This window comes from Heteronotia binoei, chromosome 1, assembly GCF_032191835.1.
Source record: "Heteronotia binoei isolate CCM8104 ecotype False Entrance Well chromosome 1, APGP_CSIRO_Hbin_v1, whole genome shotgun sequence".
Taxonomy (NCBI): domain Eukaryota; kingdom Metazoa; phylum Chordata; class Lepidosauria; order Squamata; family Gekkonidae; genus Heteronotia; species Heteronotia binoei.
The window spans coordinates 121,927,566-121,946,809 of NC_083223.1; the positions used below are offsets into that span (position 1 = coordinate 121,927,566).

Below are 19,244 nucleotides of genomic sequence, written 5' to 3' on the forward strand. Positions count from 1 at the left end.
TGCAGTTGGTGCAGAACGCTGCTGCCCGGCTGCTATTAGGGCTCCCAAGATGGGAGCACATTCGGCCGGGGCTCCGGGATCTGCACTGGCTGCCAGTAACATTCCGAGTCCAGTACAAGGTGTTGGTCATTACCTTTAAAGCCCTGTATGGCCTAGGACCTGCCTACCTTAGGGACCGTCTCTCCCCACACGTTCCCCAGAGAGTACTACGTTCCGGCTCACAAAATCTGCTGGTAGTCCCTGGGCCAAAGGAGGCCCGCCTAAAATCCACCAGGGATCGGGCCTTCTCAACAGCGGCACCTTACTGGTGGAACCAGCTGCCGGAGGAGGTGCGGGCCCTGCGGGACCTAGGGCAGTTCCGCAGGGCCTGCAAGACAGCCCTCTTCCGGCAGGCCTATAACACCTAACTGATACTTTGGATGGAACATCTTTGGATGGAACAAAATGCTCTTATAGACCGCTGGCTTTATTTTATCTTGTTTTATTAACTATGCTTTTATTGTATCTGTAAATGTTTAAATGGAACTGTATGAATCATTGTGTTGTGAGCCGCCCTGAGACACTTCGGTGAGAAGGGCGGGATATAAGTCCATCAAATAAATAAATAAATAAATAAATTGTAATGAGAAAATGATTTACATATGAAAGCAACTATAGATCACTTACAGCACAAGCTATCATAATGCACATTATGAACTTGAGCAACCAGGTTCACATTTGGTAACAGGAGGGCTGAGTCTAGATCATGAAATCTGGGTTGTGTGTTAGGTTCTATCAAGTTGCTTCTAACACAACCCTGTGAATTAATGTCCTCCCAAATGTCCTATCATTTACAGCCTTGCTCAAGTCTTGCAAACTGAAGGCTGTGGCTTCCTTTATGGAGTCAATCCATCTCATGTGGTTCTTCCTCTTTTCCTGCTGCCTTCAACATTTCCTAGCATTATTGTCTTTTACAGTGACTTTTGTCTTCTCTGATGTGATCAAAGTATAGTAGCCCCAGTTTAGTCATTTTAGCTTATAGGGTGAGTTCAGGTGTGATTTGATCTAAAACTCAACTTATTTGTTTTTTGTGGTCCATGGTATCTATAGAACTCTTCTCCAACATCACATTTTAAACAAATCAACTTTCTTCCTGTCAGCTTTCTTCATTGTGCAACTTTTATACCCATACTTAGAAATGCAGAATACTGTAATATGAATTATCTTGGTTTCAGTCATGAAAATTGAATAATTTACAAAAGAATATAGAGTTGGCAATGTAAAAATGCTATGAAATATTTGTCAGATGGTAGCACCTCTATCACAAAAGGCTAAATCGCATAGCTATTTACACACATTTAGACCTATGTTTTGACAAGAGATAGGGAATTTTGGGCAACAAGTTAATTCCTATCACTGGTTCTTTCAACTCTACCTGCCCTGTAGTAATTTGCAATATGCTTTTTAAAAATCTTCAACTTGCCCTAGTCTTGTACATTATCAATGCCAAAAAAAAAAAGTTTTAGTTCTACTGAAACAACTCTTGACTTGGAAGTACTTGACCTCTAGATGTCCTTGGATTGCAAATAACTAAAAATACTCATTTTCTTTCTCTTCTGAATTACATCCAAGTATATGTGTATGTTACTCAATTAAAGCGTAAAAAGGCAAACTGTTGGATATTTTGGGCAATGAAATGTGTTTTGTTACCAAAATCTGTCATCTGATGATAAATGTCCTATAGATATAAACAGCTTTAATCTTTATAATGTGCTCTGTGTCCCATTATATCATATAGTGTTGCCTGTTGATCTGAAGACTTTTCCCTGCTGAAGGAACTAGGGATTATTTTGTTTCTTTTACATTTTTCTCACTTATTTGTTATTGTAAAATTATCTTTCAATTTGCTGAGTCTTTCTTTTATTTTCCCTTCTCACTGTCTTGTATATGCCACAATACATCTGTTAATAGCTAAAGTGCTGCAAGACTTGTAATTTTCACTGCAACAGACTAACATGGCTAACCCTCAGGGAGGGGGGGGGAGGATCAGCTGCCTCTGCAACCTTCTTTTTAATTTTCCAGCTCATGTCTGAGTCCTCTGCTGAGCTGCTCCCCATGCCTGAAACAGCCTCCCACTTCCATCTGCCAGTCTCACTTTCTTAGATCTTTCTGATGAGTCTTACTTTATCTAACTGCTGTTCTTGTTAGGCTTCTCATACTACAGTCTCATTTTTTGTTTACAATTATTTAATGCTTGCTGCTACTGTATCCAGTCCAGAGGAGTGGCTGCATTAGTCTGTTGCAGCAAAATTACACAAGGGTTGGATAACATTTTAAAGACTTAACAAAATTTATTTTGGCGTGAGTTTTCATGAGTCAGAGCACATTCTCTTATATTCATCCATTGGCTTAGTTAAATACGTGGCAGGAGGGTGAGGGATGTTACTAAAAGAGGCTGGTGTAAAACAAAATCCAGGCAAAAGAGATATCAGATTTCCTCAAGTAGGTGTGAGATGCTGATGAACAACCTATCCAGTCTGTATAACTTAGAAAATAAGTCCTCTATAAATGTAATTTTTGTCATTAAACAGTTTCAGTGGTAGTAAAAAAAAATTAAAACCTAGAAGTTTAACTGAGAGTAGATTCCCATTATTTTGCATGATTAAGTTTAGTAAGGAGAAGTCCCTTCTTTATAAAACTGCCAGGAATATAGATACTGCCATAGATCTATTACCCATCAGTGCTTCCCTGTTTCTGTTGGTGATCAGAGGGCAGCCCTATGCAGACACAAAATATTCCAGCACATTATAATTTACATGGGTTCTTAATGTGGGCATTGAAGAATGGATGATGAAAGTTAAGCAAATATTGCATCTGTTTGTAAAGCCTTTCTAGTCAGCTATGGACTAGGGATGGGCACAAACCTGAACAATTGAGGTTCGTACATGAACCATGAACCTTCCTGTTTACGGAACTGGTTCATTGCATGAAGTTTGTGATGCAGAAGAATGGCTCCCCTGTGGGAAGACACCAAACTTGCAGTGTATCTCCAGCTGACCCTTCTTTACCTGTCCTCCAAGTCTGGTGAGGATTAGATTTAGGGGGTCCAAGTTATGGTCCCCCAAAGCCAATGCACCCTGGAAAATGCTTTCTGGGGAAATCAGGTTTAACAGTGTGTTAAACGGCCCCCCTGCTAGAGGCATCATATATGCAGTGGACCTCCCTGGGATGCACCTCTACTTGCCCTCCAAATTGGTGAGGCTTGGCTTCAGGGTTGGTAGAGTGGCAGCCCCACCCACCCAAAATAGGTTTCCCCCGAGGAAGTACTCCCTGGGGAAATCACAGCCATGGGTCCAGGAGTGTATAGAATGGAACCCTTGCAAGCCAGAGCCATCAAACTTGTAGCAGACCTGCCCAGGATGCTCCTGTACATGCCACCTGTAGAGCAGAATGGGAGCTCTCTTATTGGCATCCAGCACTGCCTGTCAAGCTTTAGAGGGACACTGTTGGGTTTCCAAGGCTTCAAAAGTCCATCTCCCCCACCCTATTGTTTTGATGATCATAATTGATCTACACGAATGTGTCTGCCACAGATGCCGTTGATGCACACCATCATGAACCTCCTAAACCTCAGAACCACATGGAGGGTTGTGGGAGGTTCAGTTCATGAACCAGGCAATTTTCATCACAAATTTACACTCATGTGCTGGTTCTTGCCTGTCCCTACTATGGACTGTCCTTTGCACATATACTTGGGAGTAGTCCACTGATAACAGTGAATCATTTCTAAATAAAATGCATTTGAGATTGGACTTTAACTGACCAGCTAACCAGTCAGGTAGCTGACCAGTCAGGTGTTTAATATTGATTTATTTTATCATGTTTATACTCCAATTTTCAGCCATAATTTGCCTCCCAAATGACTTATAATTAACATTCAGTGCAAAGATACAGTATACTATGGATTGAAAGATATATGGATGGCACCCTTTTTAGCTTCTGTCTTTGATCCACAGATACATTAATGGTTGCTGATTTTTAAAGTTTACAGTGTACATTTTTCATTGCAGCTATGTCTTACTGTTTACTGAGATCCAATATAAAAGCCACTGTTGAGTCAGGATAGTAATATATATTTTTAAAAACCTATTTATTTATTTGTTTGTTTGTTTATTTCAATTTGCTAGGCTCAGGGCAGCTTACATAACAACCAGATACATAAAAATAAAATTAACGACTGGTGCTTGCGCAGGGGACTACCTTTACCTTTTAAATATTAAAATCCATTAAAATAACTCCTCCAAACAAACAATATTTAATCCTATATTCAATATGGTCATTTCAGTATCCGCAAGCCCCCTGGGTGGAGGGGATGTGGAGATAAGGGGGGGGAGGGGGAATATGAGAATGCCAGACCATTGCTGTCCTCAACCAAATGCCTGGTGGAACATCTTTGCCTTGCAAGCCCTATAAAAAGGCAATGAATCCCATAGGGCATGGATGTTCTCTGACACAGAGTTCCACCAGATGGGGGCCATAGCAGATGGGATGGATAGAACAGATCGGGTGTGGTAGGCAGGTGGACATATTCAGCAAATAAGTTTGGAATATATTGTAGTCTTTATGTACATGTGCACACGCACACACATAACACATTAGTTTGGATCAAAATAATTATAAGAGAAGTTCTGTTGTGAAATGCGCTTTTCCTTTCTCCTCTCTCCAGCCTGCTGCTGCAGGGCCAGGGAATTCTTGGCAGTTATGTGGAGCTTTGCAGCTGGTGAGGAGAACTGATGCACAGGCACACTTCCCTTGTAGAAGGGCTTTCTGCTTGTGGAAATAGCCCTTTGGATCCATAATGAAAAAAGACTAAAGGCTAACAAGGAGAAAGGAAGTTGAATATTGGCTTGGATTGCTTCGCTAACACAATTAGAATTATTAGCTGTAATTATACAGTTTTCCTAGCAATTTTTATTTTGCACATGTTGTTGAATTGTAAGTATCCAAAGCTTGAGCTATATATCCATGGAAATACTAAATATTATACTGGGGAGCAAGCCTATTAGACTACTGTAATCACTCTACACAGGGCTACCCTTGAGACTGACCTGGAAATTACAACTGGTCCAGAATGCTATGATCTGGGTCATTACTGGAACACCACTGACAGTACATATCCAACTGGTGCTTCACCAGCGGCACTGGCTTCAGGTTGAATACCAGATCAGGTTCAAGGCTCTGGTATTAACCTTTAAGGCCACAAATGGCCAACATATCTATGGAACAGTCTCTCCTGCTATCCCCCTCTCCCCAAGAGCATTATACTCTGGGAAAAGAACCTCCTGGTGATCCCTGGCCTGAAAGAGATCCAGCTGTCCTCAATCAGCCTGGTGGAGCTCTCTGCCAAATAACATCTGTGCCCTGTGGGACTTACTGCAGTTCTGCAACGCCTGTAAGACAGATGTTCCTCTAGACCTATGATTGAGGACAGCAACAGTTTGTCATCAAGCCTGACCTCTGTATTTCCTCTACAATGCTATCTGAAATAGATCTGTTTATTGTTTTAACTTTTAAAAAAAATTGGCTATAAATGTATTTATTGAAATGTTGTTCACCACCCCTGAACCCTATGCATGGGGGAGGGTGATCTATAAGTCAAATAATAAATAAGTAAATAATAACTCATGCCTCTTTTTCAGGTGACCAGACATTACGAATTTGGGATGCTAAGGCGCCAAGGCTCCCAGTAGTAATTCCAGCACACCAGGCTGAGATTTTAAGTTGTGACTGGTGCAAATATGATCAGGTACAGTGACCAGAAACAGCTGAAATGATGCATGGATCCATCATGCTATGGTTATCTTGAGGCTAGACTATTGTAATGCACTCTACACTGGTCTGCCTTAAAAGACAACTCATACTCCAGTTGGTGCAAAATACCACAGTGCAGTTACTATCAGGCACTCTGTGAAATGCACATATCACACCCTTTCTACAGACAATCCATTGTTATTGATTAGTTCATATCAGGGTTCTGGTTATTACCTTCAAAGCATTTCATAGCCATGGCTCTCATCTCCCACTATGCCCCTCTGTGGCAGTTTTGCTCATCTGAGCTAAGCTGCCACCCTGCAAATGGGTAAGATTGGTAGCTGTCCATTCATGTGCATTTCCTGTGGCTCATACCTTGTGGAATGGCCTGCCTGAGATCAGATAGCCTCCCACATTTCTGTCATTTTGCAGAATGTGCAAACAGCAGTATTCCAGAGGGTATTTTATAAAGAGAGACAAGAACTATAGTAGAAAAATATTACAATGCCTTAGATACTGGAGATCTAGTGCCAAAAACTGAGATGATAACTGTAAGTCAGTATACCTACTTTGCCTCCTTTCATTAAATCCTTCCTCTGTGACCTCTTTCCTCTGGGACTTCTTTCTCTTAAACTGTATATGTGTAATTATACACGTGTACCTTTCACATTTAATAGAATATGTGCTTAATTTTTACTTATTTTATGTTTTCTTAATAGTCACTTTTTTCCACTGAGACTCAGCATGGATTAGAGTGTATCAGACAGCCATTAGACAACCAAAGAGCAATAGTATAATATTAGAATTACAGAAAAAATGTGAACAACTGTTTAAGGCAAAATATTCTATAAACAGTGCAGTAAAAGCAGTTGGTACCTTCAGTAATCATAGAATCATAGCGTTGAAAGGGACCGCTAGGGTCATCTAGTCCAACCCCCTGCACAATGCAGGAAATTCCCAAACACCTCCCCCTAAATTCACAGGATCTTCATTGCTGTTAGATGGCCATCTAGCCTCTGTTTAAAAACCTCCAAGGAAGGAGAGCCCACCACCTTCCAAGGAAGCCTGTTCCACTGAGGAATCGCTCTAACGGTCAAGAAGCTCTTCCTAATGTTGAGCTGGAAACTCTTTTGGTTTAACTTGACCATTGGTTCTGGTCCTACCTTCTGGAGCCACAGAAAACAATTCCACACCATCCTCTATATGACAGCCTTTCAAGTACTTGAAGATGGTGATCATATCACCTCTCCTGCCTCCTCTCCAGGCTAAACATCCCCAGCTCCTTCAACCTTTCCTCATAGGACTTGGTCTCCAGACCCCTCAACATCTTCATTGCCCTCCTCTGGACCCGTTCCAGCTTGTCTATATCCTTCTTAAAATGTGCACCATTACTTATGTGCACCATTTGAAGAGAACACTGCTTCTGCTACCAGTCAATAAAGTCTTCTGGTTCCCATTTATCATATTTTACAGTCCTCTCCCACATTTGCAGCCCAATGCAGTTATAATATACCAAGTGTAAATGTCCAATTAAAAATGCAATAATGAAGGCTTTTCCTATTCCAAAGAGCCAAACAAACAGGGCATGGGTGTCAAGCCCTTCTCCTGATGTCGACTCCCAGCACTGGGATCCAGAGGTTGACTTCTTTTGAATATGGATGCTACCCTAAATCAACATGTCTAGTAGCCACTGATGGATCCTCCCCTCTAGGAATCTGTCTGATGAGCTTGAAAAGCCATTTATACTTATAACCATCACTACTGCCACTAGGTTTGCCAACCTCCAGCTAGGGTCTGAAGTCCACCTGAAGGATTCTGCAGCATAACACCATCCTAAAATCCCTGTCCTCCCCAGGCTCCATCCTGCAGCTCCTACCAACCACTCCACTGAACCCCAACTCTTTGCTCTTCTCCCCTGAAGCCCCTTCCTACCCTTCTTTCTCCCCATTGCTGTTATTTTCTACCTTTGGAGCTGTTTCTGCTGCTTTGCAGCCTCCTTCATTAGGGACAGAGAGAGAGAGAGAGATCCTCTTGGCTTAGAAATATGGTGGTGAAGAGAAGGGATGTTTGGTGGGGTGGGGGGGAGGCAGACAGGCAAGAGGGCGGTGGCAGCGGAAGGAGAACATTGCAGTGAGATAAAGGGCTGGTTTGATGTCTGTTCATGTAGTGGGGCTGTTCTGCCTTGCCTACTTTTTTCTCACTCAGCGCTTGCCTCCCCCGCCCTTCCCAGAGAGCAGGCTGGCACCAGCAATCTGGAATGGGCCAGACAAGTTTTTGAGTTATAGAAAAGAGAGCAGGGGAGGGGAGGGAATGAGGGAACCAGGGAATGGAGTGAGGCAGTTGGTGCATGGATTATTTCAGGAGAGCAAGAAAAAACACACACATGCACACACCAGAGGCAGGAGGTGAAAAAAAGGGAGCATGAGAGAGTGTGGAAGTCATTGGTGCTTCTTTGTGGTAAGAAAACAGGCACAGAAAGAAGACAAAGGACCAGATATATGGGGTGCACGAGTGAGTGACTTTAAGGTGCAAGGATACAGCCATTTTAAAAAGGCAAGGCAGAGAAAGCCGGGAGCTTGTCATCGCTTTTTCTTTTTCTTGCAAATGTGCATGTGGTTCAAGGCTTTGTGAGTGAGCTAGATGGTGTCAGAGGGGATTCTTGATCATGCTTCGGCACTGCCATCCCAGGAGGACATTCTTTTCTGCTGAATGCAGCTGTTCCCTTCTTGGGCCCTCAATGCCCCTTCTGTGCCAGAGTTTCCCAGTCCCTCTAAGCTGGGGAGATGGAGCAGATCAGCTGAGGGCGCCACTAACCTTGTGTCCGAAGGGGTGGGGAAAGAGGTCTAAAGGAGGCAAGGAGGAACCTCTGGGCCCAGGTTGGGGGTGGGGGGTGGAAAGGCATCTTGATGCCTTACAAGGCCATCCAGATTCCAGCACCTCGCTTGGAATACTGTACAGAAGCAAAGGGCTCAACAATCACAGTGTGTCAGCCAAACCTCTGCTAAGCCCCATCCTTTTGGGGGTCCCGGGAGCCAATTGGAAGCTTATTCCAGCTTGAGCTTCTCGAAGCCCCACTCCATCTAAGCCCAGAGAAGCCAAAGAGATTGGATCTGGAACTTGAAGTCTTTTGATTTCCACCCAACAAAACTCACCTTCCCCTGATCCACTCCTCCCCATCACTCCCCATCTATAGTAACTGCCCAAGCAATATTGGAAAATCTGTTGTTTCCTAGCCATGTAACCAGGTTTTCACTTTCCATTGAGAGGGATGGGGCAGACATGGTTGATGGCACAGCCTTCAACGAAACTGGATTTTTGGTTGCCCTGTGCTGAGGCAAAAATCTCTGCCCTAAGGTCTTTAGTAGGAACACTGGTTGCAGGGGGGATGATGAAATCACATCTTCCTCTTCCATGAGCAGAACTGCTCTGATGGAACAGGCAAAAAGGGGGATTTCATCCCATCCCCACTGCCATCTCTTGACCCATGTGGCCCTTAGTCCATGCAAGTTCCACACAGATCTTGGCTGATCTATTATTATGATTCGTGACTAGTAAAGAAAGGTAGGAAGGAAGGCAGGAAAGCGAGGGAGGGGACTTTCTTGGGGTTGCAAGGAACAGCAAGAGAGGGAAAAGTGGGAAAGGTCTATGACTATCAGCATCTTCTGCTCTAAGAGTGTGGGATCCAACCATGGTTATTAACACCAGATTGGTATTGATATCTCGGACAATATTCCTAAATGTTGCATTTGTAATTTAGCTTTGTATTTGTTATGAACTAATTCTTTATATTTTATTACCAGAACTTGCTGGTAACAGGTGCTGTCGATTGCAATTTGAAAGGCTGGGATCTGAGAAATATCCGGCAACCAGTATTCAGTCTCTTTGGCCATACTTACGCTGTAAGAAGAGTAAAGGTAAGCTTTTAAAAATGTTCTCATTTGATTACAGCTTACTGTTCATTAGTAGTGTAGAGTGCCTATTTAATGACATAAATAACAACAATAATTAGGGTTTGTAGAATCTTTCGGGATCAAGTGCCGTGTTCTACTGGAGAAAGTTTTCCTTCCAGACGTTTCATTCTCAGCTGCGGAGAACATCCTCTCTGAAAGGAAACGTCTGGAAGGAAAACTTTATCCAGTAGAACACGGCACTTGATCCCGAAAAATTCTACAAACCCTAATGATGTTACCAGCCGTGAAAACCTGAAATCTTTGATAACAACAATAATATCAAACAAAACTAGAGATATTGTGGAAACCATTCTTAGTAATCAGTCCCACATTGTCAAGGTTTGGACTCATGTGTCTTGATCAGCATTTCTATCATAACTCTTCTGCAATGGAGGAGACTTTGTAAGAAATTTTGTGGGATGACATTGGAATCTGATATTCAGAACAAAAATTCTGTGGCACGTAACTGTTCCTTAACTAGCTCTTTGGATTCTGGTCAATATATTGTTTGGATAAGACACTGGGAAAATTAAATATCCTAAACATCCAGGAAGGATGCTGAGGTAGCTATTATGTTGAAATAAAGGGCTTATTTCAAGGCTGATGGATGTTCTTATTGCTTGAGTGCTGGGGTGTTACTCAAGGCTACATTGTTAGGGAGGGTTGTTTTGCCCCATTAATATATTTGAAAAAATTATGTTAAAAGTTTACTGTTAGGGAACCAGAAATAAGGTTAACAAGAGCTTGGCTCCAAGTTCTTATCTTTGATGCAGCCTTTCGGAAGGCTTCATCTCTGCTGTCTGTGCCAAGGGCTCTGGTAATGTACGGTATCTGCTCTCTTTTGTGGGGCAAATTATGAGAGATTGTTGTACAGTTGACAATTTGCAGACTTGAATCAAGTTTTCTTAATGGCAGCATTTTTTCAAAATATGAGAAGTGAAAACAGCTATAATCTTAAAAAGATTTTCCTGGGAATAAGCCCCACTGAATAGCACTCCTTAGGATTGCTCCCAATACAGCCTTGGTATTACGAGTATAGAGCAGTCTCTCTCTCTCTCTCTCATATATGAAATGGTGCAAGTTTAGAGGCATCCAACCACATGATCAGTTTTCTAACTTTTCTACAGAATCTGGTTATGCTGCCAATTGGTTTTGTTCAGAAAATGACATGAATCCCCAGGTTTCATTTTAAAAAATAGCAAGTTCTGATAAGTCCAGAAATAGGAGACAAAGTGCCTTGGCAGCAGGGGTCGTTTTGTAGAAAAATAGGTGGTGGAGCTCATCCAGGGATTGTTATGCAGCTGCACATACTATTCAATGGACAAGGTGGGGAGGAGAAGGGGAAACCATCAGAAAGGTTCAAGAGCTGTGCTCCTGTGAGCTCCTGCTGAGTCCGAGGCCTGCTTGGCAGTATTCTATGTCAGTTGCTTTAATGAACAACAAATTCATTCCCACCTTCCTAGCCAACGAGTAAAGTCTCAGCAATGATATACATCTTGCTATATCTCTCCCCAAAAACCAGCGTTGTTGTCTAAGAAAAGAGCAGGCAAATTCTGTAATAAGCGTATGCTTGTGAGAAGATGCTTCATCCGGTTCTTCCCAAGCTTTTTGTAATAGCTATCAGGAGCGTATATCAGGCATATGGTAGACCTTGTAACCGTTAATGTGTTTATGGCAACTCTGCTTTAGATGATTGCCATGTAAGGGATTTAAAATTGATTCAAAATCTTAATTTATGACAGGGCTGTATTATGAAATAGATAGTTATCTTCATGGTAGACCTCATACTGAGTAACATCATGTCAAGTTTTGGACTCTGCTGTCTTTGATAATGTTACATTACAGAACTCTATTCATAGTAAATGTCAACGCATCTTTAATATTTCATATTGATACTACTTTTGGTGTCTCTCCCCTCCCCACTTTCTTTTCAGTTTTCACCGTTTCATGCCACTGTATTGGCATCCTGTTCCTATGATTTTACTGTGAGGTAAGGTAATATTTTTAGAAAAATTGTTGCACATAATTCTGCCTTGTTCTGCCTAGTGATTCTTACTTTCAGTCTCTGGACAGAAATTCCATGTCTTTGGCCTTGCAAGACTGTTGCAGCAGAAGACATCTCTGTGACTGATTTTTTGTAAGATTTTAAGAGAAACAAAGGTTCTACTTCAGCCCTCAGTTTACCTGACTTTTGTTACAGAAACTGATAATGTTAAATGCATGCTTTCTTAGCAGCATGATAGAGAGTTTTTAGTAATTTGATATTGTTATTGTATTTAACAGATGGTTTTATAACTTGACTTTTAAATATTTTTATCTTTGTATCCTTGTATTTGGATCCTTAAATAACGTATCATATGACGATAATGTAACTGTAAAGTGTGTGTGCAAATAGAAATATGATTGTAATCAGCATGCACAAGTATCTGAAGATTCAATAGAAAAAAGTGTTGAATTGGCTCTTTTTGAATAATAATAGTAAGAGAGTCCTTCTAGGTGGAGCTTTATGTGCCTGAACTGGTAGCATATTAATCTTATAAGTCCCTGTATTAGATGCCCCTGCCTTTTCAAGTTAGGCAGGTGGCAGCCTAGGAGAGGTCCTTGCCAGTTGTCTGGGGCTTCTTCTCATTTTTAGCAACATGTGCTCACCATGGAGTTCCTAGCATTGTGGAACCTCCTTAGAAAGGCTTGTAATGATGGCCAAAAAGAGCAAGAGTGCTTCTTCCTTCTCTGACCCCCTCCCAGTCATGGGTCTTTAGGGATTGCACTCCCTATCCATTTAGGGGAGCACCAGACTTTGGTACCCAGGGCCGAGAGGGGGCTGGGATGGGAACACATCCTGGGCAGGAATCCCAGAAACCTCCCCCTTTTTTAAACCACCCCTCACCTTTGTAGTCTCAGTTCTAGTCAAGGGTATCTAATTTAGGGCTCCGGTGGTGATCAGAGTCCCTCCTGCGCCACCTCCCGGACCTCTATTCTCCTTTTGTCACTTGAAGGGAAAATATTAAGGGGAGTTGCTGATGCCATCACAGCTGCAGAAGCCTCATCTCAGCAAGGAGGAGAAAAAGCTTCAGGAGGAGATGCTCAGAGGAAGATGCCAGGGACCAAAGGGCAGTTGCAGCTGTCTAAGACAGGATCTGAGCAGAAGGTGTGGAGGAGCCCAGGATGCCTTGGTGCATGCTCAAACAGCCCTTCCCCATGCCAAAGCCCATGCTCGCCAGGGAAACTGTAGAAAGCTCTCCCTTCTGTCATTGCAGCTTGCCTCTGAAGAAAAAGACATGAGGCTGCCAGCCACCCTCCTCCTTTAGGATTTTAATTTGGACAAGGGGGATCTGGTGATTGTCAAGCATGCCCGTCATCCTTCCACAAGATTGCTGGGACTTTGAGGAACCTCAAGTTGAGGCTACCTCCTTTTCAGCTCTCCTCGGTGGAAAGTCACTCATGGTGACATTGCTAGTGATACCACCACATTGGCAGGGACACAACTCCCCTCCCCAAATCCCAAAGCTCCGCACTGGAAAATTTCCTGACTACAGGTCTGCCCCCTCCCTTTAAGTTTTTACCTTCTCTTCTTTTTGAATTTCCTTCTACTCTGTCCCCTAGGTTTAATACTCTGGTCCAGGGGTGGCCAGACTTTCTTAACGTAAGAGCCACATAGAATAAACATCAGATGTTTGAGAGCCGCAAGACTTGAACGAATATTACACCCATCTTTATTAAAACTCTTAATATTTTCTTTGCACAGAAAGATAAAATACATATGTGTGCACTTTACAACATGACCATGTTAGGAGACTTCTTTAAAAAACAAAAGGTGGGAATAACAGTCCCCCTAAGACCAGCATAGGGAAAGGTTAAAGAATTATTTTTTTGCGTCAGTGGAAGAAGGAAATACACATGTACCATATAAACCACTGACCACCATTTGCATCATTATGTAGCTCTCTTTACCTTGACACCAAGAACAGTAAATACAGCTCCTACAAGAACTATAAAAGTAAGGAGGGACACTGCGCCACCCTCTTTAATTCCATTCCTCCTTCCAGTGGCTCCCTCAGCTCTTGCACTTTCTTCCTTTGTTCTAGGTCTCTAGGTGACCTCTGTGGTTTAAATCTGCTTATTTCCCCCTCCTTCCCTCCTTCACACAGAGCAGAAATTGTTGCCTACCTATGGGTCAGTTCTCAGAGGCTGACTGAGGTTGTGATGCTAAGCATGCTTACTGAAGAGTAAGCCTGCATTAATTTCCTGCTTGACTTCCAGGAGCTGCACAGTATGTATGAAAGAGTTGCATGTGGCTCCCGAGCCACAGTTTAGCCATTCCTGATCTGGTCTTAGGTCTGACCTACCTGTCTGCCAGCTAGGGCCATTTACATTTGTAAGACACTGAATTGTTCCCTGCCTGTGACATCATGTAAAGAGTGCAGTCTCATTTACTATAATTGTGATGTGAGTTTTAGGATGGAGGGCAGTTCTCTACAAGACCTATGATATTATATTAATTTGTTGTCCTAGAAGGCAGTTATTCTGAATTGGACACACAAAAACTTGCTTCTTAGAGTAGCAATTTTGGCATTTTCAAGTGCTGGTTAATAATATGTGGATTTTTCTGTTTAAAGATTGACTCAGTTTGAGATTTTATTGACTATCTGCCATGACAGATGCTCTTAATAAAATAGCTTTTCAACTAACCAGTATCTTGCAAAGTGTGATGCTTTTTTCATAAATGGAACATTCCAGAAATAACTTATTTGCCAGTCTTTTAATATCATCGTACCACTGTTTGTAATAGATACTTTAATCTGTTTTTTCTCACTATATAGGTTTTGGTTGGTTTTTGTAGGGGTTTTTTTTAGTATTAAGCCCATTGAGTAACAGGGTTTCTACGCATTGTAAAGGTTTCCAATCTGATTTTGATAGAATACAGATTAGTTGTGGTGATACTTGAGAAGTCATAACTTGGAGGGAGGATTAATAGTAGCGTTTTTAGGTCTCCAAATAATCAAAGTACATTTCCAGATGTGAAAAACTGCATCTTTGATTCTCTAAACAGATTTAAATATCCACTTTTGTAAAAGAAAGGGGAAGACGATAAATCTAGATTAGAAAGAAAAAACTGATAATAATGAATTTTGCATATTTCACAGCCAAAAAAACTAAGTTGTTCTATATGCGTTTTCACATAAATAGGAAATCACCTTGGTTTTGAAGAACTTTTGCTTATCCCAAAGACTCTTAAGATGCTCTAGTAGTTATCTGGTAAAGAGAGAAAAACACAGAAAAAGGTATATAGTTCATAAGTATCAGGTCAAGAACTCCAGTTAGTACTTGCAAACACATTCTGGCTGCAGACTTCTGCATAACTCCTAATAAAATCACCACGACATACTTACACATAAGTACAGGAAGACCAGTGACAGAAAATGTTAGGTTTGACTGATTTGATGTATATATGCACAAGTCACATTGGAACAAAATGGAATGATTGTTAATAGTTTCTAGAAAACAGAACTGCTATTTCCCCCTCTTTAAAATGTGAATTAGCTCTAAGACATCACTAATAAGTTTGGTGTAGAGATCAGAGAAGAGATAAGATTCGAGGATGTAAATCTGTGTTTAAGGATGTTTGAATCTCTCTTTTTCCCCCTGTTTTCTCTCCATCATGGCTATTATGTTATATCGTTTTATTTAGAAATTGTTTTGTGTTTACGAAATATCCTTTAGGCATCAAATATACTGTGCCATAATGCATGAATTTTAGCATAGTTTGAATGTTATGCAATGGAAGGGAAATGCCAGATTGCAGCTTCTTGCAGAATTTGGCAGATGGCAGAATCTAGAAGAGTGCAGTGTTTCTACAAGAATTCTTCTGTAATACTATAATTACCATGCAGGGAATACCAAAGAAGTTTGGTTCTTTAGAATATAATGTGAAAAGCCATTTAATGCACTATAATCAAATAATATATACCATCTGCTTAGCTTAACTTGTTTTTGAACAAAAATAATTTGAAAAGAAACTATTATAGACACTTTTGCCAAAATGTTTTATTGTAAGAAATGACACAGCAAATTTTTAGGACTTTCAGCCTCTATCCACAGTGAAACCAAAAAGTTAAATTAAAAATGTTATTTCAAAATCATTTATTGTGAAACACTGTTCACTGAGAGATCATTTATATTGCTGATGGAAATTGTATTTTCCAGTTGTCTTCTGACTGCTTTGATACTTCAGTGATTTATCAACCTTTTCAACTTCTTTTATAGATGAAGTTGTACTAAGAAAGATGAAAATATTTAGTCGCTTGAGTCTGCATGTATGTTCTATTTATATTTATTAGATTTGCATGCAGGGCTGGCACCAGGTTTTTTGGCACCCTTTAAGGGTTCCCCACCCTAGCTTCTGCTGCCCCTCTGTTTGCCTCCCCTTTCCTGACATGTGTCCAGATTTCTCCCTACAGTAGGCTGAACTCCTGCACAAAGAGGTGTGGGGGGTGTCCCATGCAAGCCTCTGGGATGCCTCCCACATCCAAAGAACCTCTTCTCAGGAGGGGGGAACCAAAGATGTATTCAGCGCAGGCTCAGCAGTGGGGCAGCCCACCTTCCTGGGAGCTTGACTGCACCCTCGGGCTTGGGGAAGGGGGTGCCACCTGGTAAAGCTGCAGCCTGGGGCCTTCCACTGCAATGCCACCCCAGCTCCAAGTCTCACCTCGTGGCGCTCATCCGCTTCACTTAGTCTCTGGGGTGTCTTGACTGAACTGGGTGCCGTGTGACAAGAAGGGCCCCTGTGCCACCACCAAACAGTTTTCGGGAAGTCACCTGGCTTCTCCTTGGCTCCAGGCTGCTGCCCTCCACCTCCCTCTGTGTGGGCTTCAGAGTGCTGCACCAAGCACTGAGCAGAGTGCCAAGCGAGGCACAGCCCAAGCTGTGAGGCAGGTGGCGGTGCTTTGGACGAGTGGCAGCCCAGCGAGGAGGAGGGAGCCTTGGCCTTGCCCATCCCGGTGAAGTCCCCCAGCTGTTGGGAAAGATGCTGTAGCAGCCCAGCCCTTGCCAAGCAAGAAGCCCCCTCACCTGGGAAGGAGAACAGGGACGGACCGTTTCCCTCCCCACACAGCCTGAGGGGGCATGGGGAAATCCTCCAGCTCCCTGCCATGCTGCTTGGAGAGCTGTGGTTGAGGGGCTCAGGTCACATTGACTGGAGATCCTGCAGCAGTCCTCCGGAGAGCCAGCCAGCCAGCAGGTTGCACAGTCACCACTAGGCCCAGCCTGGCTGCCCCCCAAGCTGCCACCATCGCCATCCAGATGTGGCCAAGAGGGGCTGGATGAGGGTCAGCAGCCTGGCCCTTTTCAGTGATCATTCAGTCTGTCTAGTGCTCCACTGGACTCTGGCTGGAGTGCACAGAAATTAGGATCAAGTGGAATGAGCCTCAATCCTGCCTCCTTTTTCCCTCTCTCCATATCATAGAAACAACTCTTATGCCCTCCTTTCCAGGGGCATTCCTTCTTCAACAAGAGAGACTCATACATCTCTAAACATCAGATTACACCTTTCCATGGTATCGCTTAAATATATACTGCAGTCTCTCCAGTCAGCGCCCTACTGGGATGCTCTCCCCTGTCCATTCCTCAGTGTATTACTAGAATCCCTATGGATATGGGGAGAGAAGTTATTGTCTCCCATCTTCCACCCAACTAAAAAAGCCTGACAGGATTTTGGGAACTTCTGGGTGACCACAGATATACCAAGAAAAGCAGAAGAGATGGTGAAAAGTTCAGCTCAATAGCAGTAACCTCACTGTAGAAACAGATTTGTGGTGTCATGATCATGTCAGCCAGCAGGAGGTATTTTCAGTATCTCTCCAGGACTGCCACTTTCAGTCAGCTTCATTTCATGTATACCAGTAGCCACGATTTCTTGTAATTGATAACTGACGTGGAAATCTGAGATATTAGGAAATCTCTAGAACTTTATACCTGTGTAGAACATCTCTAGAACCTTACAGAGTGTTAGGTAAGACACTGCCACTCCTCCCGTCAAACAGAAGAACAGTGTATCTGCATCTGCTTCTCCAAGTGAGCAGGAAAACAGCCTACACCTACATCTGCTGTGTTGCGGGTGGGTGGGATAGGAGTGCTTCTTTGCTCAGTTCACTTCAAATTCTTTATCTATGAAAACTCTTTTTTGGGGTGGGGGGGGAGTACTTAGGTCCAGAATGGGTTGTGAACTGGCAGAGACTGACCAAGAGAGAGATCTTGGGGTCATGGTATAACTCACTGAAAATATCAAGACAATGTGCGATTGCAATAAAAAAGGCCAACGCCATGCTGGGAATTATTAGGAAGGGAATTGAAAAGAAATCAGCCAGTATCATAATGCCCCTGTATAAATCGATCTCATTTGGAATACTGTGTACAGTTCTGGTCACCGCACCTCAAAAAGGATATTATAGCACTGGAAAAAGTGCAGAAAAGGGCAACTAAAATGATTACAGGTTTGGAACACCTTCGCTATGAAGAAAGGTTAAAATGCTTGGGGCTCTTTAGCTTGGAGAAACGCCGACTGCGGGTTGACATGATAGAGGTTTACAAGATTATGCATGGGATGGAGAAAGTAGAGAAAGAAGTACTTTTTTCCCTTTCTCACAATACAAGAACTCGTGGGCATTCAGTGAAATTGCTGAGCAGTCAGGTTAAAATGGATAAAAGGAAGTACTTCTTTACCCAAAGGGTGATTAACATGTGGAATTCACTGCCACAGGAGGTGGTGGCGGCTACAAGCATAGCCAGCTTTGAGAGGGGATTGGATAAAAATATGGAGCAGAGGTCCATCAGTGGCTATTAGCCACAGTATATATATGTGTGTGTGTGTGTGTGTTGGACTGGATGGGCCATTGGCCTGATCCAGCATGGCTTCTCTTATGTTCTTAGAATTATATAGCTACATGTCAAAGCCTAACATTCATTTGAGGGCCTTATACTCTTTTGATTTCACATTTTCATTTTGAAATCATTCAGACCTGGTGCGTTGGGTTCTGCCATCCAAGGAAAAGTCATTGTATACACTACATTGTGCGCAGCCTCTGGGTGACGCCATCATGCCAGGCACTCAGTGCTTTCCCTCCCCAGCGCTCTCCAAGTTTGTAGGGCACTGAGGACGGGAAGCGCCGTTTTTTCTGGTTACTGAGGGGCTGGGGGGAGCTCCTCCAACCCCTCAGCACCCAGAAAGAACACATGGCGCTTCCCCTCCTCGGCACTTTCCAAGTTCGGAGGGCGCCAAGGATGGGAAGCACCGTTCTTTCTGGGCACTGAGGGGCTGGGGGAGCTCCTCCGACCCCTCAGCTCCCAGAAAGAACATGCTGTGCTTCCCCTCCCTTGCGCTCTCCGAGTTCAGAGAGCACCGAGGATGGAAAGCGCTGTTCTTTCTGGGTGCTGAGGGTCTGGGAGAGCTCCTCCAACCCCTCAGAGCCCAGTCAGGGGCTCAGGGATGGTGCAAATGTGGAGGGGGTG

General features: G+C 42.9%; 1 protein-coding gene across 2 annotated transcripts in view; it reads left to right on the forward strand.

Moving 5' to 3' along the window:
• Window positions 1–19,244, forward strand: part of PEX7 (peroxisomal biogenesis factor 7) — a 140,061-nt gene that overhangs the window by 64,494 nt on the left and 56,323 nt on the right. The window contains exons 6-8 of one of the 2 annotated variants that reach the window (XM_060240035.1): window positions 5,679–5,785; window positions 9,591–9,704; window positions 11,675–11,730. In XM_060240035.1, the coding sequence (XP_060096018.1) occupies window positions 5,679–5,785; window positions 9,591–9,704; window positions 11,675–11,730 (277 nt within the window). The remainder of the gene's footprint in view (window positions 1–5,678; window positions 5,786–9,590; window positions 9,705–11,674; window positions 11,731–19,244) is intronic. The other variant, XR_009555455.1, reaches the window with a different exon arrangement.